This window comes from Epargyreus clarus, unplaced genomic scaffold, assembly GCF_041222505.1.
Source record: "Epargyreus clarus isolate Ecla_fem2 unplaced genomic scaffold, WU_Ecla_fem_2.2 ptg000024l, whole genome shotgun sequence".
Classification (NCBI taxonomy): Eukaryota; Metazoa; Arthropoda; class Insecta; order Lepidoptera; family Hesperiidae; genus Epargyreus; species Epargyreus clarus.
Genome location: NW_027332231.1, coordinates 13,539,746 through 13,567,672, shown reverse-complemented (window position 1 = coordinate 13,567,672; position 27,927 = coordinate 13,539,746). Strand labels below are relative to the sequence as shown.

The 27,927-nt window shown below is 34.6% G+C and overlaps 2 protein-coding genes across 2 annotated transcripts; both read left to right on the top strand.

Moving 5' to 3' along the window:
* The first annotated feature begins 6,304 nt into the window (after window positions 1-6,304).
* LOC140752341 (uncharacterized) lies at window positions 6,305-10,895 on the top strand. Its single transcript, XM_073086602.1, has 3 exons — window positions 6,305-7,075; window positions 10,036-10,266; window positions 10,622-10,895. The coding sequence occupies exons 1-3, from the start codon at window positions 6,320-6,322 to the stop codon at window positions 10,802-10,804; spliced, it is 1,170 nt and encodes a 389-aa protein (XP_072942703.1). The 5' UTR covers window positions 6,305-6,319; the 3' UTR covers window positions 10,805-10,895.
* Window positions 10,896-15,740: 4,845 nt separating this feature from the next.
* On the top strand, window positions 15,741-26,915 carry LOC140752574 (nose resistant to fluoxetine protein 6-like). The gene is made up of 11 exons (XM_073086912.1): window positions 15,741-15,804; window positions 17,532-17,671; window positions 18,217-18,538; window positions 18,674-18,785; window positions 21,549-21,627; window positions 22,437-22,540; window positions 23,762-23,935; window positions 24,994-25,153; window positions 25,481-25,667; window positions 25,996-26,138; window positions 26,784-26,915. The coding sequence occupies exons 1-11, from the start codon at window positions 15,741-15,743 to the stop codon at window positions 26,913-26,915; spliced, it is 1,617 nt and encodes a 538-aa protein (XP_072943013.1).
* Window positions 26,916-27,927: the final 1,012 nt, after the last annotated feature.

Sequence of the window (27,927 nt, the reverse complement as noted above, 5' to 3'; positions counted from 1 at the left end):
TGAGCCACAACTTCGCATCTCCTAGTAGACAATTCCCTATGCGCGAAAGGCATTCAAAATCGGACCAATTGTTTAAAACTTTTGCGCGATCTACTTCTAGGCACCAATCATCAAAATTATGTATGTTTGGGTCGAAGTTTGAAACATAGTAATGTTCAGACGATCTGCCCGCTGTACTAATCGAACGAATGGCACTAACAATACAATCAGCGACACTAGCCTGTATCGAACCTGATGATACATCTGCATTCCTTACTCCATGACCTGTTGACTGTATCGGCGGTGTAAGCGAACGAGGTCGGGAACTGCGGCGGTTGTCACGATCACGAACCGTTGTTTCTCGTCCAGTTAAAGGCTGAGGTGAATGAAAACGGCGTTCTACTGGAGATAGATGACGCGCTCCATGGGATGCGCTACAATCAGAAACACGAGACCTATCACGCTCACGCAATGGGGTTCGCAATTGTCGCGATGTTTTTCTACCACAGACCCTAGCTGGAGTTAAATTTTTGTCCCCACGCTTGTCCGAATGTGATAACGCATGATCTGACGATGGACCTGGCAAGGGTGAAGACCTAGTTTTCTCCTCTAGTGCCTTGAGTCGAGACATCATCGCCTTCATTTCAAGCCTCAACATTTCGTTCTCGTCGAGAGATTGTTCACGAGACCTATTAACCTGACTATCGCGGCGACCGGGACGAGAATAACTATCACGACCACTGCGACTACGATTAAACTCACGTTCAGACATCCTTGCCCACACGAAGAGAAGAAAAGAAAATACTAAAACTAGCTAGAATCAAACGGACTTACCCTGCAAAGATTCCAGGCAAAACTCAACCTTTAATCGAACTTATTCACTCACACAAATGCCCTTAATCACAATAAAACACGACCTTTGAAATTATTCAACGAAATTATTAAGAAATCACAATGACAAACTGTAAAGAAAAAAAAATAACTGTTCGTGTGGGTAATTAAAAAAAAGAAAATAAGTTAAGCCGAAATGGGCCAATAAGTAAGAATCCCACTTCTGATCTTATAAATCAGATCAGAAGGGACTTTTTTAAAAAGAAAAAGGCTTTATTACACACGTTTTCAATAATCGATTTAATTAATTTAACAAAAACCCTAAAATCTCACAAGTTTAATCAGCAAGGTTTAATTAACAAATAACTCTAATCGTATTAATTAGTACAAATCTGAACCTAACAACAAGACAATGACAAGCGTAATAACAATTTCTTAAGAACAATACAAGGGAACAATATATCGCACAGACCGACACCGAACCGAACGAACGCAAACAAAGGAATGAGCCCCGGCTACCGTTTGTGATCGCTTTTATAGCATTCCTCCCACTACTACCCTCATATCTTCCAACAATATATTTAAATTGTATATAATTATGTTTATTAAATCTAACAAAACAAAAGACAAGAAAAATGCAAGCAAGTTCCCGCTACACATCCTATCATCATCCAAAAGTTAACTGTTTACAAATTGCCATTACAAAATAATCATACTAAAACTGTTAAACAAAAATTAAGTTTTTAGCGTAATACAAAATGTAATGCATAGTGAAATTATAATTTGGTTAAAACTAATGGAAGATGAATTTCAACATAGACACATAATAATTGTATAATAAAATAATACTTAGCGCGCATTATCTGTCTGACTCCAGTAACTAAGCTGTGTTCAACTTTTATAATAGGTAAATGATTTTATATATACTGTATACGTATTTTATATGTGTATATATTATGATATTGTTATATTTATTGATATATTAAGATTACATAATATGTGTAAATTTGTTTATGTATATATTTAGTTATTTATATGTATATAATATATATTTGTATATATTTTTCGTATATATATATTTATTTCCCTTTTTTTTGCATTGTTTTTTTTTTTTGTTTTTTTAACGTCACACCCACCACAACATTTCTCCATCAACAAGGGTTAACTGGTGGAGAATGCCACTAGGCATTAAGTTAGCCCTTTGTAACCACTAGGTTTACAATAAAGTTTAAATAAATAAATAAATAAATATTTGAAATATTGTACATACCGTCAACACAGGGCTGTAATCTTTAAATATATATTTCTTATGTGCGTGTGTATGTCACTGAACTCCTCCTAAACGACTGGACTGATTTTGATGAAATTTGTTGTGTGTTTTCGTCAATGGTATTGTATCACATTCGGCTCACGTAAAATATCCGAGGCCTTCGAATCCATTTTTATGCAGCGAACGCTAACATTACAGTTCTGTAATGCAATCCTAAGTTTGTAAAAACATAAGGAAATGAAAAGATAACCGGTGTCATGAAACCGACCGGAGTCCCCTCAAGCGTGATGCCACTATCGGGCTCCGTCCAGTACCCTTACCATGAGTTTTCAAAACAGCCCACAATTTTACGTTACGTTTACTCAATCCGTTATTCTGTTCCGTGTGCTTCAGTAGACTGAGTAAACGTAACAATAAGTAAGTGTTCAAGTATTTTTGTCTACCTCACATGTTCGCAAAAAAGAGAGACAAAACATAAAGCGCCATTTTGTCAATTTAGACATTTAATGTTATGTTACTGACATTATAGTTCTGATACAATCCGCTAGGGGCGCTGATTGGAATTTGTATGGGCAAATACCACACAACACAATAAACAAAACAGTCATATTTGTCAAAACGTAAAAACTCATGGTAAGGCTACAGATCACTACACTTTCAGAGGTTTACGATGGTATGCGTCTATACATACCTCGTCCTCCTCAGAGTTTGGTGTTTCGAGTTCCCACTCTTGCCGTCCTACAACCCTGGACGCCCGCTTTTAGTCGCCTCTTATGTCAGGCAGGGGAAACCGTACCTCTTTTCTAGTCCTTAGACTACAGGAAATTTTTAAGAGGAACCTAGCCGGATATATTAGAGCCATAACAATCAAACACTTATCTATATTTTATCTAAATAAACAATTATAACGCTATATTTCTCGAGTGTATCATAATAAAAGAAACATTTAGAGGAAGATGATATATTTTCATAAATGTTTTATAACAATGACGATTATGACAATTAGCTTCCCGCCAAAACTCAATTTCTCCCGCCACGCTGCACCGCGCCTCACCGCACCACAGATTAAAAATCATTCTGCCACACAATAGAATATAATAATCACAGCTATTCTTGTCACACGGATGTGCTTATCAAGTCCCCAATACTCAAGTTCAAACAAATTGCGCATTAATAAAATTTTACGTTGTAAATTTCATTCATGCGCAATTTGTTTAGTAAATAAACAAAATACGGATATCCAGTTCGTGTTTTTTTGATAAAATTATGATTATCAAAATCCGTTTGTTTGTTTTGCCAAACTCCTATTAGTGCATACTCTGTACAGACCGTATGTTTTCGGCTGCGAATTGCGTCATCCATTCATTTTAATATCGACGACACTTTAATATCGACGACACGATGTCGTTACGATGTATATAAGTCAAACGTTTCATGTTTTCTAAAGTTCTTTTTAGTGTGGATGGTAATGTTTTTCGAGCATATGTATGTATAATCTTTGGCAAGCCCTGCAGCCTAAATGGCTTTATTTTTTGCACGACTCATGATGCGAAGCATCAGAGAGTGCTTTACGATCGAAAAATTTTTTTCGCTTCATTTTGGTGGCTATTTTTATTATTATAGCCTTGATAGGTCACGGAATCAAGATATTTTGCATACTATTGTCGAGATAATTTAATGGAGATTAATTCCATACTTTTTAAAATTTGATTTACTGCAATAGAATTGGAAAAAAACACCAAAATAGGTCAAAAAATTTTCCTGTCCGTCATGTGTGAAACCTGAAAACACTGTAACTTGTGAAAAAATCCATCATTTGAGTTAATTTTTTTTTTAAAAATTCTAATCGACGATTGTAGGTCACTGAATGCGAATGATTAATTAATTCAGTGTCGTTTAATTGCAATTAATAAAAAACGAAAACTACAAGACTGTATATCTATAGATATTATGTACATTATTCCACCAGGGGCGCTTGTGCAGTACCTTCTTCCTACTACAGCTGTTTTTTCGGCAATTAATTTTGAACGACTTAAGTTTTTTTTTTTTTTTTTTTATATTTCATAATTAAATGAGCATTATGAGTCGTGCACTTTTGGATTTTCCAAACTTTTTATTATTATTTTTTTATTTGGGAAACAGTGTTAGAACTTTATTGCAACAAACTTTAAATATATCTACATTACATTATTTATAAAAAAAACATATTTACAATAACTATATTATAACTACATTTATGTACATAATAATATATACAAAAAAGGGGAATAAAAACAATAAACACTATAAATAAAACAAACCATCTAAAATTGCCGTGTGAGGCATGGTTCCCAAAACGCTGGCGGCGTTCCCTTGCTGCACTGCTAGGCTCAATCTTTGGGCGAAGTAGCCGCCAGCTCTTTGGTCACCAGAAGCGAGGACAAGTCTGGTCGACATATCTGACATGAATTTCTTCATGTCAGATGACCATGGACCCATTGTCTCTACTGCAAGCGCCGCAAACAAATAATTATCCAATATATTACTATATTTGCGGCGCTTTAGTATCTGGGCATGGTCGGCTGCAGCCCCAGCGCTCACAGAGGTATTACCAACGTGAGATGGGGCTAGAGTGTCGACACAGGTCGCGTCCCATACCAGGGGTCGTCCGAGACTTCACGGCACCAAAGTGATACCATCGGGTCTCTTGCCATCGTCTCTGAATAGACCAGAAGGTTCCAGTGTCGCTGGTACAGAAACGGTAGCAAGAGCACGACGAATAAGATCGTTAAGAGTCCCGTGACGATAAAGCCGACCGGCACTCCTGGTACAGGACAAGCCATGCCGACCCAACGTGTCCACCGCCTGCCCACACGGACAAAAGTGAGACTCGCATACCTTGGCACCGAGCCGGAGACCTACAGAAATTCTTAAGGTAACTGGATCCAGCACGGTGCCAATATTACTAGACGGTAGCGCATGTAACCAATAGCCTGACTCGCTTTGGGCAACAGCTAGTAAACGGGCCCTATCGAAGTTATCCGAACATCGTTCAAGAAGGCAGGCAAAAACAGATTTAATTGCTGGCATATCCCAAATGTATTGTTTAGATTTATCTATAATTGAGGTATCTTCAGACGGAAATAAAGCACTCCAGGCCTCCGTAGCCTCCGACATGTACGCTACCCGAACATCATCCATAGAAATGTTTAAGATGTCGGCGATGAGGGTAGTCGTACTATGACAAGAGGCCAGGAAAGCCGGGAGCGCCAAACTTTCCGTCCTGCGGATACCTATGCCACCGAACTTAATCGGAAGAGTTGCCTGCATCCAGGAACGATCATCAAATTGTAAATTTAGAATTTTGGACACACAATTTTTTAATGATAAGTCTAAAATGTGAGTAAACGTAGGAAATTTCCAAATAGGACAACAACGAAGTAAGTACAAGAATTTAGGTGCGAATAGGCAAAGGCGTAAAATGTAGATAGCCATATGCGGTTTTATGTCGTAAAGTCGTTCCGAATTTAATTCAAAGTGTGTCAATTTAGAATTTATAATGGGCAAAAATGCATCTTCAAATATTGGAGCACCTAATAACGTTAAATTTTCTTTATCTACAATAGTTATATTTGGAGATAATAAATTAAATTGTTGAAAAAAAAATTTCACACTTATTAAAATTTAAATTTAAACCAATTTGGTTAAAGCGATCGATTATAAATTGAAGGTCCTCCAATACAGTTGATGCATTTCCTCCCAAAGAACCATCATCAAGGTACCATACATTAAATTTTGAATTTAGTTGTGTAATTTGGGAAACATAAAATATTGAATACACACAGTAACTTTCACATAGACATAACAAAAATCAGCAAAGTTTCCACTGATAGGAATATACAAGTTTTGTATATAAGTTTTGAGTAGGCATATTAAAATAATCAAATATACTTTCAAGTAAATAAGAACGAAAAAGTAAATTATTACATAATACATACATTTTTCGAGAGTATGTTTCAGTTCCCTATTAAATATGTCCAATTATTAAAATAATAATATTTTCATTCCTATATATATAAAACAATTCGTTGCACTTTATCTGCAATAATTAGATAATTATTTATGAATAAAGATAAAAAGTTATCTTGAGATAATAGAATCAATTGTGCCGTATCGTAATCGTCCCGCGTTGATTTAAATACGCTCGGCAACGTTTGTTGTAAATTGATAGACGCTTTAGTTCGTTTGTAAACTTCAACGATGGTGGATGCAGAAACTCTACTCAGCCCAGTGCTGGAAAAAATCGCTAAAGAGCAAGATTACGATGATTATAAGACAGATATATCGTTGTTCGTCAGTGGAGGAGCCAATTACACCTCCCAACTCTATAATATAACGATCTCGGCACCCAAAAAGGATGACCTGAAATTATTCGCCAAAGTCGCCGTCCTCGGTGAGAAACTCCGATCGCTAACAACCATGCAAGTTTTCGAAACCGAAATCATGTTTTACACGAAAATAATGGAAAAGTATCGTGAATACGAGGAACGGTACAACTTCCCGAAGGAAGAACGGTTGGTGCTGCCAAAGTATTACGGAGGCAGCACCGAATATATGAAGGAGACGATCGTGCTAGAAGAACTCTCAGCTCAGGGTTACCAGGCTTTCGACAGGTTCAAGTGTTACGACTGGGAATACGCTTCGAAATGCGTCAGCATCCTCGCCAGGATCCACGCCCTTTCTGTACGCTTTGAGAGGGAAAACACTGAAGAATTTGAAGACTTGATTGAGAAGTTAGCGTTCAAGTTCCCGATGAACGACATGAAAGATATGATGGAGAAAGCGGTGGCTGGTGCCATTGGAGCCACGGCGGAGGAATATAGAGGCAGACTGGCGATGTTCATCCAGCAAAATATGACGGAGGAAAATATATTAAAGTTCTACAACCCTACGCGGAAGGTGGTTTTGAATCATGGAGACTTCAGGCCCAGCAACGTCTTACACAAAACTAATGAGGTATGGAAAACCTATTTTGTTTTTTTTCTTGTTCCGCGATGAAAACATTCTTCATGGCTGGATCTTAAATGGATCGTATGTAATGACACTCTAATAAATATTCTTTAATCATAGAATATTAAGTCCAGAATATCATAATGTAGACCAAATGATAACTTTGTAATTATAAAATGACTGAAATATTTTTTAAAAATATTGCAGGACATTTCTTCCGTGATTTTTTTTCAAAATTAAATGTTATCCAATAATGTCCAACATAACATAACATAGTGTACATGACAAAAAATGTACTCGAACAAAAACAACTCAATTCAGAAACTCATTCTAGTTAACAATTTAATGAACCTGTTTGTTACAACATCGCCAAGATCATCTGTATCCTGCTCAATTATGTCCAATTGAAGTCTAATCGCTTTTGTGTAGTGTTTGCGACCTATTTTATGAGCCGGTTGTCATTTTGCGAATAAGGAAGGATTCTTGCAAGAAGGAAAACATTGATTTATGTTGCATTTTTATTATATAGAAGTAGGAAATAAGCTTACAACCAACTTGATTCGTAAGTGGCCATTGCCGTCCTTGGAGAGCTGTAATCAACCCTAGATAGGAACAGGGACTGAGTTCAGCCACAGTTACACTACTACATCCGAGAACTAAGTTGCAACGCCCCATGTCTTCCTTACCTCTCAAACTAGAAGACAGCAGCGCTTAATATTGCTGTTATAAGACAGATATAGGTGTGGCAGTGTTGCCTCCGCCGAACCAAAAGATTTGCGATCTTCAAAACATACAGTATAGGTGGTCTGCCTATATCGGATATTTTCAAATGGTCTACAAGGCTTCCAACTAGGTTTAATTACTATCAAACGGTTATAACCGGAAGCAATAGCTTAACTGGCTCTCTAAAGGATGTATAATTCAGAAATCAGAATCAGAATTAGAACCAGAACCTTTTGTGGTTCAACTCCGGTGGCACCACCGCCACACCTATTTCTGCCTAATAACAGCAGTGTTAGGCGCTGCTGTGTTCCGTTTTAAAGGTAACATACAAGGGTAAGGGAGACATACTTTTCCGAGGCGTTCCAGCTTAGTCCTCAGGGGTAGCGGCGCATCTGTGGCCGACCTCAGGTAGGAATATCTAATCCTATGTGGGGTTGATTACAGATGTCCATGGGCGGCAGTAGCCACTTACCATAAGGTGGACTGCTTGCTCGGTTGCTACTTCTATATATTAATAAAAAAATCCAGGCTAAAAAGGGTCACAGAGGGTAAAATTGAAATTCACATGTTAGTGTTTTATCAAAGAATAATTGTACCGTATATAAAATGCTCGGTTTAATGCTATATTTAGTAGGAAATGAAATTTATCCACCAGCGGTCAGCCATTCACCTCCTAACCACGCCCAACGTTACTTAACTTTGTGGATTACATTACGATCGGTCACATTAGTTGCATATTTGTTAATAGTATTCTTACTCGTATATCTGAATAATATCGTATGATTCGATAACTGTCATACAAAGCGCCACAACAAACACAATCACCTATTTATTATCAAGTGGATAATAACATTGTTATCTTATGTATACGGATGTACTATCTGAGTGTTTATTATTGTGTACATTTGAGGGGCGAGTTCACACAACGATAATGCTATTAAAAAAAATACATTGCATGTAAAGGGTCTTAGGGCGTCCGCCATATTGGATTTAATATGACGTCTTCTCAGTAGAGGTCGCGTTCCGATCCGGTAGTAGTAGAAAATATTGTAACTGACAATTTGTAAGTGCCGCCGTTGGCCTATACAAAATAAATATATTTCATTTCATTTCATTTCCTTTCATTTCGTCATTATTCATGCATTGTCATCTAAACCAAATGTGTACGCAAAATTCCAGCACAATCGGTTGGGTCAAACATTCAGTTGCAAGGTTTAACCCGCACATATAAACGAAGTTACGGAGACCAACTTTTTCTTTTTTTTATATAATATAAGAGTAGCAGACGAGCATGCAGTCCACCTGATGGTAAGTGGCTACTGCCGCCCATGGACATCTGTAATCAACCCCAGATAGGATTAGATATTCCTACCTGAGGTCGGCCACAGATGCGCCGCTACCCCGACAAAGCGCCGAGGACTAAGCTGAAACGCCTCGGAAAAGTTCAAACCGGAACACAGCAGCGCCTAACTCTGCTGTTATTAGGTAGAAATAGGTGTGGCGGTGGTGCCGCCGGAGCCGACTCACAGAGGGTTCTACCACCTTCACTTTCAACTTCTACTTTCAACATAAAATATATAGCTCGAATATATTAGAGATTGAACAACGTTAACTTAGCCTACTATTAATTATCACTGCTATCGAATACTCATACTCATCTGTAGCACTACCATGAGTTGGCATAGAAACGCCACTATAGAAATTGTAAATAGAAAACTATTGTCATTTTGCTAGTGAATAACATAACTACTCGTACTATCGTTACGGTATTTCTTGACAACGTCTGTCAAATTAATGACTCATGGGACCGAATTTGTATGGCAATAGATCATAATGACATTCGTTTGCGATTTGATTTCGATAGGTTTTTTACTTATCGAGTTACGCCACTACGGATTTTAGTTCTACGAGTAACCACCAGAGGCGCTGTACAAATTTTCATACATTTATTTTACGCAGTCGCTAGCGAATAATACTTTTGTAAACTCATGGTAGTGCTACTGTAAGCATTTTTTACTATAAATTTTATTTAAAAATCATAGTTAGTAACACATAGCATGCTGTCATTACCTTTAATTATAAGAACAGTTACGTATGCCAAAAAGATTCAATGTATACCTTATAATTGTGTCATCTGTGTCTTATGTTGGTAATCCATAAATAAATAAATAAGACCAATTGAATTTGCTAATTAATAAAACTAAAGGTTTACTTACTAAAGGTACTCGTCATTCTTTTCACAGAACGGTGAGTTGGAAGTGGTACTCATAGACTACCAAGTACTCCAGAAAGGCAATCCCGTGTCGGATCTGCTGTACTTCTTCATCTTAGGCTCCGACGAGCACTTCAGGGAGAAACACAAGGACCAGTATTTCAACCATTACTATGAAGAATTCAGCAAGACCTTAAAACGACTTGAAATAGATCCTGATGACGTGTACACGAAGGAAGACTTTGATGGTGACGTGAAAGAGGTAAGTTTGAGGGGTTAAGAAATCTATTACTGGACGCGGATCTTCTTTCAGAGTAAGAGGGCTTCGGTTTGGTTAGATTAAGCTATGTTAGTAGACCACTACACTGGCCGTGTAAGAATAAACTTCACACCTTTGAAAACTTTTTTTAAAGAACTCTCAGCAGCTTAAAAATCAGAACATTTTTCAAAGTTATATGTCTATTAAAATACACACAATGGATTTTGGAGTTTTTATTTGGTAAAAGTTATAGCAGAACAGAAACTTTAACTCAGTAAATCGAGAATTGAATCGGATAACTACCCTAACAAGTGCGTTGTGGTCCCTAATATTGATTAATTACTCGTTTCCTTTCCAGATGTTGCCAATAGGCATAGTAATCGGGATGATCTCTCTCCCTTTCGTAACAGTAGACGTTCAAAATGCCCCAAGCCTGGAAGATGGGATTGACTTACAAAGCTTCGATATGGAGTTGAGTGACATCTTCCGGAAGAGGTTCAACGCCCTCGTGAAGGATTACGTGAACATGGGAATCCTGTGAGTCCTGTGACGTCTTCGCTCCATGATGATCTCTGGTTAATATACTGGCAAAAAATAGTAGATAGTTGAATTTTTTAATGTTATTACTTCTAAGAATTCATTCCAAAAATTCGAATTTTTGGGAAACGACATTATTACGTTATATACTAGTAAATATTGCAAGTACACGTATTGCAGAAAAAATAATACATTGTAACATTTAATTATAATTTGTTATATTTAATTTATAGTAAGTTAATTATTACTAAATAGGTTATTTTTCATTCAGGTCCACACGAATTATATTGATTACATATTTAAGTAAAAAATATATAAGCTTTATATATTTTATACAAAGATGATTTTAACAATAAAGTTATTACATTTTGAAATGTTTTATTACCTTTATTGATATCTTTTATAAGTGACAAGTAATATTTAAGGGATTCAAGCCGGATGTTACTAAACATCTCGTCTACTAATGATATCTCGACTCGCCTTGGCGACACTAGCGCTTCATGGGCGAAAGCGGATCATGTAGGAAATGATTTCATACAAAAATGTAACGATATTCCATTAAATTGGGTACTTGACAGTTATAACAATAAAATATGAAATATGTTGGATATGATAGCTTATAAGTAAACATAAATTATGCAGTATTTCGTTTATTTTTTAATACGTTCTAAGTATTTTAATTTTTAATAAGAAATTTTCGATTTTTTATCTGTGGATTTTAAATCCCAAAACGGCGACAGTGCTGCCTCAAATGTCATGTGACGTCACTACATCGAAACCAAACAAGACAAATAATAATTAAATCGTTTGCTGTTAGAGTTGGTTGAATTTATGTTGTGAACCGAAATGAAGCCATACTATAATAAAGCTGATAGCGTGAACCTGCTTAAAGAAGATCCATATATGCAGTGCAATAAATCAAAATGGATACAAAAACTTCCGTGAGATAACCTATGGAAATATCAAATAAACAACGTAAGTAAAATATTCTTTATATTTACATTTAATCATATCGGTCAATTAAAACATTTCTTAACTGACATCAGACAGAAGAAAGGTTGTCTTCTAGTAATTATTAAGATTTTTTTAAATATACTTACATTCTTATGTGAACTGTTTTAAGGTTATTAATTGGTTATATTTATATTTACAGATCTTCCGACAATCGTATAGTGACGACGTTATAGAGTATATGCAGTTTAAGAGGAAGGCAAGTTTGTGTTTCATGAAAAGTAAAAGTTGTCCTGAACACAAGGTACCTCAATGAAAATGAAAATGTGATGACTGTCCTGCCTAGAAGAAGTGAGGAGCCAAAAGTTTCGAAAGTGGGCACCAGTCTGAAATACATAAAGTAAAGTACACGGGAAATAGTACTTCTTTACTTGCGTAACCTACCCAACGAGATGAAGGAAGAAAAGTGACCATACAGTTCCTATTATTGCATTGCAATTTAATTCTGAAAATGACAGTGATAAAAATATATATCCATTTGTTACGGAAAATAATTTTAGTAATGAAGAAAAGCAGACACGCAAGCAACACAAAAATTTAGCTTAGGTGATCTGTAGTAATTATTACAAAAGTTCTACTCTGTGTACTCACTAATAGAACCATATAAACCAAATAAACAAAGAAATCGGTTAATAAAATACTAATATTAGCAAATCATGTATTTTTAATTATACAGTCCTGTAACTTAATCAGTGCACATGCACCATCAATAATAACACAGTCATGAAATATTTTAATTGTGTCCTATTAATTACTGAATGGGCCCTTAAAATAGAATTCTCATAGACGTCTTATAATTCTATTCTTATCATAGACATCTATATAATATATTAAATATATGAATACTTCCACTTGCTGTTTTGTTTTGATTACGTCCCGTTCCAATGATTTGGAATTGACGAATCACTCGAGAGTTACTAAATTTATTCCTTTTCAATAATACTTCTCTTACATAGATAGTATAAAATGTCATTGCTTGCAAACAGAGGATTTAAACATATAAGAATCTGCAAGTTCTTTAACGTTTATGAGATTTGGGTTTAGGAACTTGTATAAGCAAATTTGTTACGATCGTACTTGTACACATCGTCACTGCACACGTCTTATAACTTGTCATTTATTTAAATGTTAGTTATAATAGCCAAATAACTCTCAATTTTCTTCTAATCGTTGTTTGTTTACAGTGTAATGACGTTTGGCCACAAAATGACACTTGACCGCCTGATTTAACGCGACGTTCCGTTCACCGTAAAGAAAGTTCGATTTTTATTAATGAATAGCCCTTTTTTCGAAAAAGTAATCAATGAAAGGCATATATAATACGTATACTAATTCATTAAAACACTTTCCCAAAAAGTGTCAAGTAGCCAATTATACGTCTAACACGCGAACGTTTACGTTTATATGTATGTGTTGCATTTTGTCGTAAAACCAAAATTACAAAGTAAATAACGAAAATAGATTAAAATTTGCGACCATATTTCCATTTATGACTTTTTATAGTAATATTGTACAAGAATGAAGTTAGAGTATTTGATAGACAAGATTTCAATAAACGACATCGGAAAAAAAATAAAAAAGATTTTACAAAAATCTATTCACTGGACTTCAACCCGAGTTCCGAGGTTTAAAGCTTACGGCACTCCACTATACATTAATTTTTTTAAAGTTAAACGTCATAGATTAATTTTAAATTTATTGTAATAGATTTAAATGCATGTAATTTATTTAAAATATTGTATTTACTGCAATCTAGGTATATATAAAAACCAATTGCTGTTCGTTAGTCTCGCTAAAACTCGAGAACGGCTGGACCGATTTGGCTCATTTTAGTTTAGAATAATTTATGGAAGTCCAGGGAAGGTTTAATTAGAATTGACAATTTCGGTATATGAAACCAAATATGCTTTAACCGTTCGAAATATATTTTTTTCATTATTTTATTATATGTAATATTATTTTTATTATTATTATTTTATTTTTTTTATACTGTAAAAACTTTATTGAGATAACACATAAATATTTACATTTTTATTATTTGGTTTTTTTTTTAACATGTGTTATTTTTATAATAATAAGTTCCCATTTATACATATAGTCACTGGCTAGTACGATTGTATGAGTTAGTATAAAAAGTAAAAGAACGGTCTTGACGTTTGAGTAATATTTTGAGCGGGAATAATAAAAGTTGTAAATTGGTTCAAGAAATAGTTTGAATTAACAAGAATAGTTTTACTTTCATATCGTTTATAAATATAAATATTAAGATAAAACTTAAATAAAATGAGTTCAGCAGCTGTAAGTGAAGTAAATTAATAAAACCTTAACCTAAACAATTTATGGCGTATATATTAATGAACCCGTGTAGCATTTTATCTACCACATAAGGATACTTATTTCATAGAATTTTTGAAATAAAACTTCTTCACGAACGCTTGACCGGGGAGAATGCGTTACGAGAACCTTACGAAAAGAGTGATCGGTCGAGGCGAACGAAAGTTGAGGGGGGGAGGACATTTCAAACATTCCAATGGCTTAAAAAATTCTTAAAAAACATGAAGCATTACAAAACGAAATATACAACAATATAAGTAGCAGTATTTAGAGTGCATAATTTATGTTAAAAAACATTACTTAGTTTGCTTAAAAAAATATTCGTTTTCTCAACATAAATTATACTCTCATTAGTATGGGAAACTGGGGACACTTGATCCCCCCTTTTGTTATTTGACCACTATTTGGTAAATATTGATCCGATTTTAGATATATTGGTACTGATATACGTGGAATTTCATTGGCTATATACTAAGTATAAAAGCTAATGATATCGGTATATAAATTTTGTAACCAGCCCACGAAAACTTTGTATAAGGAATGATACCATGTGTCCCATATATATGTCTGACTTGATCCCCCCCCCCCCTATGAAACACTTGATCCTGAGGGAAATAAGTCTCCTATATTTTCATATGATTCCAAAATGAAAAAAAATATGTTAAAATTGATTTATCATTGATTTATTTGCTTAGTAGATAAAGTAGAAACAACAACAACAACATATCCACTGTTTTGCATATACGAGTAACTATGTTTTCAGCTAACATTACTTAAAGTTCCTATTATCACAGAATCTTATGGTTGATATTTTTTTTCCTGCACCTTCTATTATACGTTTTATATACTCTAGGCATATTGAACCCTGAAATTATTCAAAAATAAACATTAGTGGATGCTTGATGCGGGGGGATCTCCCATAAGAAAGTGTACCAAGTGTACCCTAGCTATACTGTGGTTATAAAAAGATATTGTAAAAAAATCTACTACTATTAACACCATTCTATGAAACAGACGTTTAAAAACATAGATAATGAATAGTTTAAAAGTGTTACTTACCCAAAATAAGTTTACTAACCAATTATTTAATCAAAATGAAAACTTACGAAAAATATTTTCCTGCGACACGAAACACATAATCATCCGCCATCTGCTGAAATATCAAATTGGACAAGAGTACCAAGTTTAGAAAGTTATAACGTATCATAGACAACCAATATTGCCACACTAAAATCATATTATGTTCACAGAAGCTCTTTAAATCCAGTGTACCAAGTCTCCCGTAAGGATCAAGTGTCCCCAGGTTCCCCTATACGTAGAATATGGATTAATACTATAAAGCAGAAGATTGTTTGTTTAAAGGAGCTAACTAAAGCGGACTATCAGTTTGGCGCGGACTATACCAATATATGTATCTTAAGAGACACATAAACGCGAGTAAAACCGTGGGCTACAGCTAGTTACAACAGAAATTATACAGAGTTATAAAGTATGCATATTCGACTGGTGAATTAATTTGGTGTCGGTATTATAAGAAAGTGGACGTCCTACGTTATTATTCAATCAATTTAATATATTTTTATTAATGTGTCGCAATGTCGGTACTTGTGGTGTTGTTGCTAATTAGTCCGGCATTTGGTGTCATTTATGATTTAAGTGGTAAATATTTAATAATATTTTTTAATATTCTAATATTACATATTTAAATATGTGTTTCAAAGCTATTTTAATGGGATATTTTTAGAGAATATGTATTATTTTGGCGAATATACAAATATTTTTAACAATTAATATATTGTTGGTAACAATTGTTATATTGTTGTTTACGCTTATACGAAATTTTGACTTTTTATTAATATCAAAGAAACTACTATTTAGTAACAACCCGCGCGCGCTTCGCACGTGTATCATATAATAAATGTCTATTCTTTGATGTAGTGAACTATCAGTTATTTATCAAACTGTTGCATCAAGCTTGTAGATTATGTTAATCAACAATTCTCTTTATACTTAAGTCCATTGACTTACCTTTCTCACCTAAACCTGTCTCATGAATCAGTCTGCCTACTGGTGAAGAACGCATATAATTCCATTCGGTACATTTATCATCAAACCATCACGGTCCGATTGGGCACAGGTCTTCATCTTCTTAGGATGAGAAGGTTCGCGTTCGTTTATCCATTACCTTCATTCACTTTCTCTTCTTTTGTATCATCATACCCACATTGCAGAGACACATGCTGCAGAGAGAGGTCGAGCTAATTTACATTTCTTCAATTATATGTTAATTTAGAAAACAATCGTTCTATGAAATTGAAATATTTTATGAAGTGATTCAGCGATATATAAATAGTACCTGTTGACCCCACCTAAATATTGATGTGAATATTAATCTACCTATATGTATAGAAAATTGGCTTCTGACCTAGTTGTTGAAAATTGGCCTCTCAGTCGAGGATTCTAGGTTCAAACACCAGGCATCTTTTTTTTTTAATTTATGTACCTAATATACGGTGGCGCAAAATTAATCACCCTATTTTGTTTTTGAATAACTTTTGTTCTGAATAAAAAAAAATATTTTGAGTAATAGAGTACTTTACCAGGACCTGTAACATTTATTGCCCAATAGAAAATATGATATCTGTCAAGTGTCTTTCACCAGCGTTGATACAAATTTGCGGCCGTTTGATCATATTTTCCACGACTTTCCTTAAGATTTTTGTCGGTAACACTTCGGATTCCAGTTGAATACTGTGTAATGACTTCAAGTAGTCCCAAAGAAAGAAGTCTGAGATGGTTAAATCGGGCGATCTTGCTGACCATGCCAAATCGCCAAAACGGGAGACTACGGTGAAGGAACATATCGTGAGGAAATCTCAAAGAATTGTGAAATCTTGGTAGATTTCACACATCTTTGCGAATCGGTGCTCCGTGCGAAACATTTTCGCACTTGGCAAGCGCGGTGGACTATGGCCTAAAATCTCTTCGTTGACGAAGACCCGTGCAAACTAGTTGATAGATTCGTACAACGTATGGTGCGGACGGTAATCGGACGGGTGACCGCTAGTGAGAATTTTTTCAACTTCCGAGTCACGCGTTGTTGACTTAAAACAATATCTTTGAAAACTGGAGGCACCAATATGATTTTTTTTTCCGAAATTGTGCCCATTTCCCATCATAGTTCTGGAAATTTATATAAAATCATAATACTTATGCGAAAACTTACCCGGCAACACTCCGTCCTTTAATGAAAATCCCATGTAAATTTCTTCAGTAAGTTTTTAAGTTTATGGTGTTCAGACAGACATACAGTGGTGGCGGGGCATATTACTTTATATGAAGTATAGATAGATAAATAGATTTAACATTTTTACGATTTTTTCCAGAAGAAGAACATAGTCGGATGCCTCCTATTTTTAATTTAGATGATTATACAAATTGTTTAAAAGAAACAGACGGCATATACTGCACTGTGAAGTTTGCCGCAATTTCCGATGAACCAAGCGAACTCTTGACAATGATGCAGGTATGATTACTTACTCTTTATTCTTAAATATTATAAAGTATCATGTTCGTAAACGCCTGCCAGTTTGTATATTCGATAGCCACTGTTCCGTTCTTCATGATACATTTTTCTTGATTTTTTGTATCAATGTATAATTTATGTAATGTACTTGGATGAATATTTTGGGAAAATATCCTAGGTTAATGATTAGATTATTTCACCATTTTCATTATTTACGATATTAAAATAAGACTTCACAAGTTTCTGAATCGCGCTATCGAAATTTTCTCCACATATTGCATTTACGTATACGGAAACTGTCGGACCACGACCGCTACCTGAACATGCTAAAGTTTAACTATAGCATTATGCACCAAATATGTATATCGATACCTTAATTCGCAAATCAGCCATCTCCAGTTTTTGTCAAAATGTTTTTTTTTATTTATTTTGATAGTAAATGGCGTTGAACGCAATTCAAATAAATAAAAAAAACATTTTTACAAAAAGTGAAGTTGGCTGATTTGCGAATTAAGGTACCGATATGTAATTTAAGTTGTTCACAGGAATACTCAAAACAATATAAGACCCATTATAATCACACTAGTTTTCAATACGGTGTCTGCGTAACACAGAAATGTAAAAGTCATTTAGGAGATAAAACAGAGGCTCTAACAGAGGCCCTTGAAGAATACCTCAATGAAACATTTTGGAATGAGTACAAGTTGAAAACTCAAGTCACTGCGTACACTTGCGATGGTCTGGATGATGGTAGCATAGCAATAGATACCTCGGATATTGTAGTTGGATTGTTAATAATCATTTTACTTATATTTAACCTTATTGGAAGCTTGGGCGATTTCTTTTTTCCCAAAAGTGACTGGCAAGGTGAATATTTTAAAATGATTTATTGCAACGTATATGTTTATTTATCTCGTTTAGTCGCTATAATAATTTCATATCTGTACTATAAATTACTAGTATAAGCTACATTCAAGTATAAAATTCGATTATTTTTTTCAGGAAAACAATATTTTTTGTCATTTTCCATTAAACGTAATTGGAAAAAACTGGTCGCACCGTCTTCTACCTCTGACCATAGGATCGATCGTCTTAGATCTCTAAATGGAGTGAAGTGAGTAATGTTTATTAGTTCGGTCCACCTACTGGTGCAGAACCATAGGTGACAAATTCCTACAGCTATCGTCCGTTTTTAGGATTCCCTACCAAAAGGGTATCTATTACTAAACCTCCGCTGTGTGTCCGTTTGTTCGTCTAACCATCTGTCATAGGACTCTGTCAGAAAGCATTTGGTTTTTCAAGCATTTATTTTTTTTGTTTTTATAATATTTCTACTTATAATATTTTTATAGTATATATATTTATTTATATATACTATAAAAATATAAATATTTTACTTAAAAATCAATCGTAACTTTTTGAGGGCACCACTGCCTGAATGACCAAAAAACATATCACAATATTTAAATAACATGATATCTTTATATCATATACGAGTACATATGTACATTATGTACCTATAATAAATTAAAACCACAAGTAATAATAAAAAAACCGTGAAATTTCTTTATTATTTTAACAAAATCAATATAATTAAACATCACCAAAATCAAATAATTTCAAAAATCCTATAACATTATTTTTACTAAAATTAAAATTGGTGATTATTTTGTTTTTTTTTAACACGCTTTTATTAGCTTGGGTTGTATGTATGTATGTACGTAACAGTAACGGAATCTTTAAACCCGATTTCTATCTACTTTGAACGTTCAGATTAATTCAAAATTTTGAAGAATTATCAAAAACCGATGACAATACACGATTTTAATAATTTTGTACCATTGTCCTTATCAACATCCTCAGGATTAACGACTTTCGAGGCAAGATTGTTAAAGCGCCTGTGAGAAAGTTCATCGCAAGTTACTAGATTGCAAATAATTGCGTTTTAGTTTCAATAACTGTTATAGCGTGATTTATAGTAAAGAAGTAATAATGTTATTTCCCTATAACTCAAATGTTCTGAAACATATCTATAACGCCCTCTTGTAGAATGATTTTTAGGATTCCGTACTCAAAGGGTAAAACGAAACCCTCCGCTGACTGTACGTGTGTCACTGGGTTTTATCTCTTAAACCGTAATAGATAGACACTTCATTTTTTTACAAACAATGCATGATGGTGGTCGCTATAACAACAAATACTAAAAATTAATAAAATAAATACAGTTTAAAAAACTAAAAAACACGCTTTTATGATAAAATCAACTAAAAAGCAAAAAATAATCTTCAATCTAGGAATCAATTTATTAAGGAACAGTAAAGATTTTGAAGTAAAATATTTTTTTTTTTTTCTCTAAAATGAAATGTAGTAGAACTATTGAGAAATAATGTTCTCACTAGTTCCACTATTCGATGGTACATTTATAAGTAGAACTACTAGGAAAAAAAGTCCCATTAGTCCTACGGTAGAACTGTTCAGTAGAACTGGTGGGAATAATCCGATTAGAGCTGATATTATTCGCGATTAAATTGTATGTATTTTTGCAGATGTTCATTCATGTTTTGTGCGATATTGGGACACAGTTATTGGTCTGGTATGGTCATTCCTGAAAACTCTATTGAAATAGAAAAGGTATGTACTATGTAAAACAACTAACACTTTATAATACTTAACGATTATGATTTCACTATAACTTTGTTTATTTTAAGCCAAATTTTATATATTCTTACGCAATTTTTTTTTTAAATTGAAATGTTGATTATTCACTGGTCGGGTTTAACTTATATCAAGTGCCTCGAATTCTTGAGTACCTGCCGGCATTTGATCCTACATCTAAACAGTTAGTTAAGAATCTGCAAAACTGTTCACTTTTTACCGCGATTTACAATTCTTGAGCTGTGTATCTTATTCATATTTTTTACATTTTTGTCATTTTTAGTTCTACAACAGTACATTCATGTATATTCTAATAAATGGCACCTTGATCATGCAATTCTTCTTCTTTACAACTGCCTTTTTTGTGATGTACAACGCTCGTCGATATTCCGAGAGCAATGAAATCAATTCCAGTTTATTCGCAAAAGGACTTCTAATAAGGTTAATAAGGTAAGACCATCTCCACTAAAAATAGAAGCACTGATTTTTTATCTTTGGTCTATGCTCTGAATTATTGTATTTACATGCTTCCAAAAGTAAGAAAATAGTACAAGTAAGAAACTCGATTAACCGAACTAGTTAATTGTTGAATAATTGAACGTATGAAAAAACCGCTACAGATTAGGTTCTACCCCTGAGGATTAAGTCGAAACGCCTCGGATAAGAATGTACCTTGTGCACATAGAACATCTTCTATGCTCGTATCGCACCCTGAATACAGAAGTGGTTAACACTGCTGTTAGAAGGCATAAAAACCACCTACCACTACCACCGCCTACCACCATCCTTTAAAAACCATCATAGTTCAGGAAACTTTCATTTCAATATTACATCCACATTATTATGTTTCGTACCACGACAGACGACCTTAAAACAGTAAAAAAATCCGTCATACGCAGTTGAACAAACTTAAACCCTTATTCATTTTTCGCTTACCCATTGAAAAAAAAAACAACTGATTTTGTCATATTTCCTGCAAAACAGAATGAATTATTTCGACCGACATAACTCATAACTGCTTATTGTAATGTTATAAAAACAATCTAACTTTAACGAGGTCGTGATACGAAATTTCAATGTATGATTAAAATAATATTGTTTTAAGAGATTGTAGTAACCCCTCAGGTGTATGCACCACAAAACGTTCTACCACCTTCACCTTGCAAGGTTTTTCGTTATCAATAGAGACTTCCATTATTGATGTTCTTTGTGTTGTTCGTAGAATAATGCCGGCGTATGCTATCGTCTTGGGAATAGAAGCAACGTGGTATCGGCGTTTCGGTTCTGGACCATTTTGGCAGGTACTTGTTATATATAACGAAGTAAAAGAGGTTGTGTTAGTGAATGACTCACGTTCAAACCTTCGAAAGAAAACCACACGAGAATTGTTGAGCTTCGTTTATTCTTCGGGCAGCGTAACGACGTCCTAAGGAGGTCCGCACTGTTCCACAGCTCGAGTAGTAATGCCCCGATGTCGCCAGTACGGCCCTTTTTATAGGACCGGCGCACGTGCACTTGTTTTTCTATTCAAGATGCAGGTAGTTTTACCTCAGGTGTTCAATCATTTCATTTTATAATAGGAGAACTGCCATATTTGCTCCGACATATATAATATATATGACTTGCAGAAAACGACGTGGGTGCCAATATCTGTTATTAAATCAAAAATCAATGTATCAATTTTGTTCCATCAAAGATCTATTTAGCCTACAGGTCAAATTATAAAAAAATATAACCTCTAAGCATAGTTTAAGTATGTTTGAATCATATCGAAAACCTTGTGTGGTTTGACTCCGGCTGCATCACAGTCACACCTATTTCTGCCCAATAACAGGAGTGTTAGGCGCCGTGTTCTGTTTGAAGAGTATTAAGGGAGACATACTTATCCGAGACATTTAGTCTTCAGGTAGCGGTGCATCTGTGGCCGATCTTCGGTAGGAATCTGGTCTTATCTAGGGTAGATAACAGATGTCCATATGCGGCAATAGCCACTTACTATTAGCTGGACTGCATGCGTATCTGCTACTCATATATTATATAAGGAATATCTTTGCGTGCCAATAGACCTGCACTCAACGTGTGATGTAATTTCATTTTCTTTCAATTTCAGACAATATCCCTGCGAATAGCGAACGATTGTCGTCGGAATTGGTGGCGACACATGCTCTTCTTAAATAACTTCACCTACAATTCCACGTGCTTTGGCCACTCCTGGTAATTAATCACACGTTAAATCTTAGATTACTTATATTATGTGTATGATACAAGAAAAAGGCCGGCAATTATGCCATATTTTAAAGTTTTTAGTAGCTTATGAGTCTATACAGACGCGTAGATAATCATATGGTGACAGATTTGTCGAATTAAATCAATAGTCCATTGATATGTTTCAAAATGTGTGTAAAATGACTATAAAAAAGCTATTAACGAAAATTTGTTCTTATATTTTATTATATCATCGTTATTAACTTTGTTATTTTTGGTTTTATGGCAAAAAGTTAGATAGAAAGTTGTAGACAATACAATCTGGGGCCGCAATTATTCTTACAAATTTTCTGTGCGACGAATAGTTTGCCTGATAGAGCGTGAAAACGTTTTACTCCTCTGTTTCAAGATGGCGGCCGAGGGACAACAGTTGCAACCCCTTCAAACTACAATTTAACTTTACACTAGTCACTAACCCTCCTTGATATCCAATAAATAAAATTGCTCCCTTTGACAATTGCAATAGTGTTGCCGGTCGATAGAGGACTATCGATAGGATATCGATATTGTATCGATAGTAGTCCGATAGAAGGACTATCGATATTATAATCGATAGTATCGATTAAGTTGATAGTATCGATACTATCAATAGTTCAGAAGGATACAATACTATCGGACAAATACAATACTGGCAGTGATAGCCTAGTTGTTAAGAAACGCGGCCTCTCGATCGAGGGGTCCGAGGTTCAAATCCCAGGCCTCTGATTTTCAAATTTATGTGCGTATTAGAAATTAATTATCACTTGCTTAAACGGTGAAGAAAAACATCGTGAGGAAACCTACATACCTGAGTGATTTATAAAAAATCTTAAAGGTATGTGAAGTCTACCAATACGCACTTGGCCAGCGCGGTGGACTAGGGCCTAATCCTTCTCATTCTGAGAGGAGACCCGTGCCCAGCAGTGGGACAGTAATGGGTTGATGATGATGATGATGATGATGATGAAATACAATACTATTGATACTATCCATAGTATCGTATCTCCCAGTCAGAAAAGTATTGAGCCTATCGATAGTATCAATACTATTGAATTTCAATGCTACTCCTATATTATAAAAAAAAAACGAATATATAAATTAAGATTTAAGAAGCAGCGACGAGTTGCGGGAAGTCGTAATACTTGCATAAATAGTTTTTAGAGTGACTATTCATTACTATGAAATTATAAGGTACATAGCAGCGGATATGCAGCTGTTCATATTGTGTCTTCTCATCTGTGTCCTCGCCAAGACCGATGGCATCAGGAGGAAGGTTCTGCCACTCCTCTACATCATCGGCATCATGATCCCGCCAGCTGTCACCTACTTACTGGATTTGGAAGGACGTTTTATTGTTTCCCCTGAGTAAGTAACAAGTATTAAAAAATTGGGCAAAACTCCTGATTGTAAATGGATACCGCCACATTTATTACTTATTATTCTCGCGTTTCGGTGGAAGTAATAATATACTTATAATTCTTATAACATTGTCTATGAGAATATATTTAATGTGTCGCCATCTACCTACATCAAAAGTGATTAGTTAAATCACCTCGAGGTCACAACTGTAGGAAGCGCAGCGTTCTGTCTCTATTGACACGAGCGGAGTATAATTATCGGCCTGTTTTTCGCCTTTCGGTCTTTTAACTTTTTAACACGCTTTTATTAGCTTGGGTTGTATATATGTATGTAACGGAATCTTTGAACCCGATTTCTATCCACTTTGAACGTTCAGTTTAATTCAAAATTTATTCAATTCCAGTTTTTGAAAAGCGCCCCACACTTTTTCCACAATTATACTATTTACTGTACCTTAATTGATTCCTAGATTGAAAATTATTTTCTACTTTTTAGTTAATTTTATCATAAAAGCGTGTTTTTTAGTTTTTTAAACTATATTTATTTTATTAACTTTTAGTATTTGTTGTTATAGCGACCACCATGTTTCAGAACATTTGAGTTATAGGGAAATAACATTATTATTTTCTAAACTAAAAATCACGCTATAACAGTTATTGAAACTAAAAAGCAATAATTGTTGCAATCTAGTAATTTTGCGATGAACTTTCTCTAAGGCGCTCGAACAATCTCGCCTCGAAAATCGTTAATCCTGAGAATGTTGAAGGACAAAGGTAAGAAATTATTAAAATCATGTATCGTCATCGGTTTTTGATAATTCTTCAAAATTTTGAATTAAACTGAATTTTCAAAGTGGATAGAAATTGGGTTCAAAGATTTCGTTACTCAGTTACATACATACATACAACGCAAGCTAATAAAAGCGTGTTAAATACCTTTACTTTTGTAGCTATTATGGTAACAAATACTAAAAATAAAGAACATTGGGTGGTACGGAATCCTCCGGGTGCGAGTTCGACTTGTACTTTGACAATTATTATTATTATTATTATTTTTAACTTCAGGTCTACCAGTAATTTTTTCATCCAGGACCCAACTTTCAATGAGCTATACGTGAGATGGTACACCAACCTCGCGGCTTCGGCCCTGGGGCTCATAATGGGGGACCTGGTGTACAGGTGGCAGCTTGATGAGGCAATGGAGAAGAAATTTCAATATTACAAGGTTTATATTTAGATAATATAAGAGGAAACGAGCATGCAATCCACCTGATGGTAAATGGCTACTGCCGCCCATGATCTAGGAACACCTTGAAAAAGCATATGTCAATTACCAAATCCTTCAATCCGGATCACAGCAGTGCGTAATGAGCCAGAAATAACTGTGATAGTGGTGCCACCGGGGTCGAACCACATAATGCTCTACCATTATCAAAATGTCTTCTAAGGATACACTAATAATTCCATCTTAGTTTAGGGATAGCAACGTATCTTTAGCTGACGAAGAATACTAGCAAATGTAAATATTTTTTAAACCTAGAATTATTTTCAGAACCTCCGCTTGGTGTACTGGTTATTACTCCCTCTCCTCTTCGCCCTAGTTATGTCCGGGAAGTACTTCTACATGCGTCCCTATCTCGACCCTTGGTACACGAGGGTACTGTACACGTTGATAGTACCACCTCTGTGCACTCTCTTTACTGCAGTACTGATTGTTGGGTTTGTGTTTAAATTTGAAGGTGAGTAGGTATAATACTATAAATTCAATTAAATGTATCGAATAGCAATTGGTATATAGTTAAAACCATAGAAAAGAACTGTTCCATGGTTAAAACTGTCTAACGAAAATGTTTACATTTCGATAAGTTAAATAATTAAATAATAAAATAAATGATGAATTTAGATTTAATTTTTGGGTCTGTGTGTTTGTGTATTCATATGTCTGTGTCCATGGCTCACACGGCACGAAAAGTCATATAGCTTTGGTATAGGTTATGAGCGTAGAAAGCATCATTCGAAACGTTATTATGGTTTGGTGAATAAAGCGTTTATTTTATCTGATTTCAGATGCATATCGTAGTGTGTTCGAGTGGGAAGGCTGGACTGTACCTAGCCGGCTGTCCTACAGCGCCTATATACTACACTTTTCGATCATAAAACTCTATACAACTACTAGGACTAGTTTGATTTTTGTATCGTCTCTCTTTATAGTATGTATGCTACGGTCTATAAGGTTTTTTTTATAATATAAAAGAAGCACACGAGCTTGGAGTCAACTTTTTATATTATATAGGAGTATTAGACAAGAATGCAGTCCACTTGATAGTAAGTGCCGCCCATGGACATTTGTAATCAACTCCAGAAAATATTAGATATTCCTACCGGAGGTCAGCCACAGATACACCCCTACCCCTGAGAACCAAGCTGGAACGCCGTGGAAAAGTATGTCTCCTTTACCACACTCTTCAAACCAGAACGCAACACCGCTTCACACTGTTGATATTAGGTAAAAATACTCACCTAATGAAAGGTCATCACTGGACATTTGTAACCAACACCACATAGCAGAGAGATTCTGAATGATTTCTGAAGTCAATTGCATATACGTGGCCAGTCTTGAAAATCTGGCATCCACATCACCCTAGAAATAGTCGAGGTGGTGATACCTTCCCGGTGAAACTGAACTATTTTCGACACCACCATTTAAAAACTATTTTACTTTTTGAAAATTTTTATACCACCTAAAAGATATGGAAAGCCAATACAGGACTGGTTTATTCAATCGCTGAGCGTATTCGGCGTCACAAATATCAAAATCATAGACAATAATTTAATTTCATATCTATTTTTTTCAGATGACAACATACGTTAGCGCGATAATACTTACATTCCTACTGGCAATACCGCTTTGGCTGTTAGTTGAAAAACCATTGTCACAGATAACCAACGTATATTTGCAATCGAAAGAAAAAAGGAAAATCACTTAATAATAATAATTAAAATTAAGGTAGTCAATTAGAATCCTTATAAAGAAAAAACGTACATAGTTTATCGGTATTCGGGAGGTCTTTAGTGTTATTTTTAGAGAAAATGTTCCTTACTGTCTAAGTTCCATCAAATCTGCAAAATAAAAATACGTGCTCAAATTTAATGGCATTCATCGTCTCTTCGTCAAAACTATTTTTTGTCATCATGTTTATGTATTAAATAATATACATTTTTTTACTTATTTAAAATATTTTTATTACACTGATAATAAATATGAAGTACCAAAATAGCTTGTACCAGATGATAAGTTATTATATGTAAAAGGTATAATTGAATTTTTTATGATGATCGTCGTTAGTTGGCACTGGAACATGAAATGGTGTCTCACGGAACAATAAAGTGTATAATTGTATATAGGTGTGTCCAATGATTTTACAAAGGGTGTGTCTGATATTGATTGCTTCATCATCATAAGGATCCGAACTCATTGGACACGCTGCTTCGTGATTCAACGAAATGTATTCATTAATAAAAAATATATATTTTTATTCTTAATATGTATTAAAGTTTTTTTAAAACAATATTGTTTTCTTTTTGTTTTAAAATCGTTTACTGCCTTGACATAATGTTGGGTTTTTCAAAAGCTTTTTTATTACAATTAGTAAAAACTGCTCTATAGTAAATTCATTATTTACTATGAATACAAGATCTGCGCACTCTCTCACAGTTTACGGTACCTGTGCTTGCAGCTGTAATACTGTGTCCTTATCTATTTATAGCGGGGAATAGTACCATAGTAAAATAGAGTTTACTATGATAATAAAACCTTGCACGCTCCGATTTTTCAACTTTAAAGTCTTAACAACCACTATCTATGAACAAATTTTCCCGAGCAATCCTATACTACGTGATTTGTTAATTAAATTGTTTTCATATTAAACTGGTACTTGGTGGAATAATATTTTTTTATAATTCTGATTATTATATATGTCCATTTTAAAGGGTAGGTAA

Excerpts from the sequence above, each read along its gene's own strand:
- LOC140752574 (XM_073086912.1), top strand. The coding sequence starts at position 15,741 with ATGTCGGTACTTGTGGTGTTGTTGCTAATTAGTCCGGCATTTGGTGTC. Across the intron at positions 15,805-17,531 it reads TGTCATTTATGATTTAAGTG|AAGAAGAACATAGTCGGATG; the intron begins GTAAATATTTAA and ends GATTTTTTCCAG. Across the intron at positions 23,936-24,993 it reads CGTTTTATTGTTTCCCCTGA|GTCTACCAGTAATTTTTTCA; the intron begins GTAAGTAACAAG and ends TTTTAACTTCAG.
- LOC140752341 (XM_073086602.1), top strand. The coding sequence starts at position 6,320 with ATGGTGGATGCAGAAACTCTACTCAGCCCAGTGCTGGAAAAAATCGCT. Across the intron at positions 7,076-10,035 it reads TCTTACACAAAACTAATGAG|AACGGTGAGTTGGAAGTGGT; the intron begins GTATGGAAAACC and ends TTCTTTTCACAG. Across the intron at positions 10,267-10,621 it reads TTGATGGTGACGTGAAAGAG|ATGTTGCCAATAGGCATAGT; the intron begins GTAAGTTTGAGG and ends TTTCCTTTCCAG.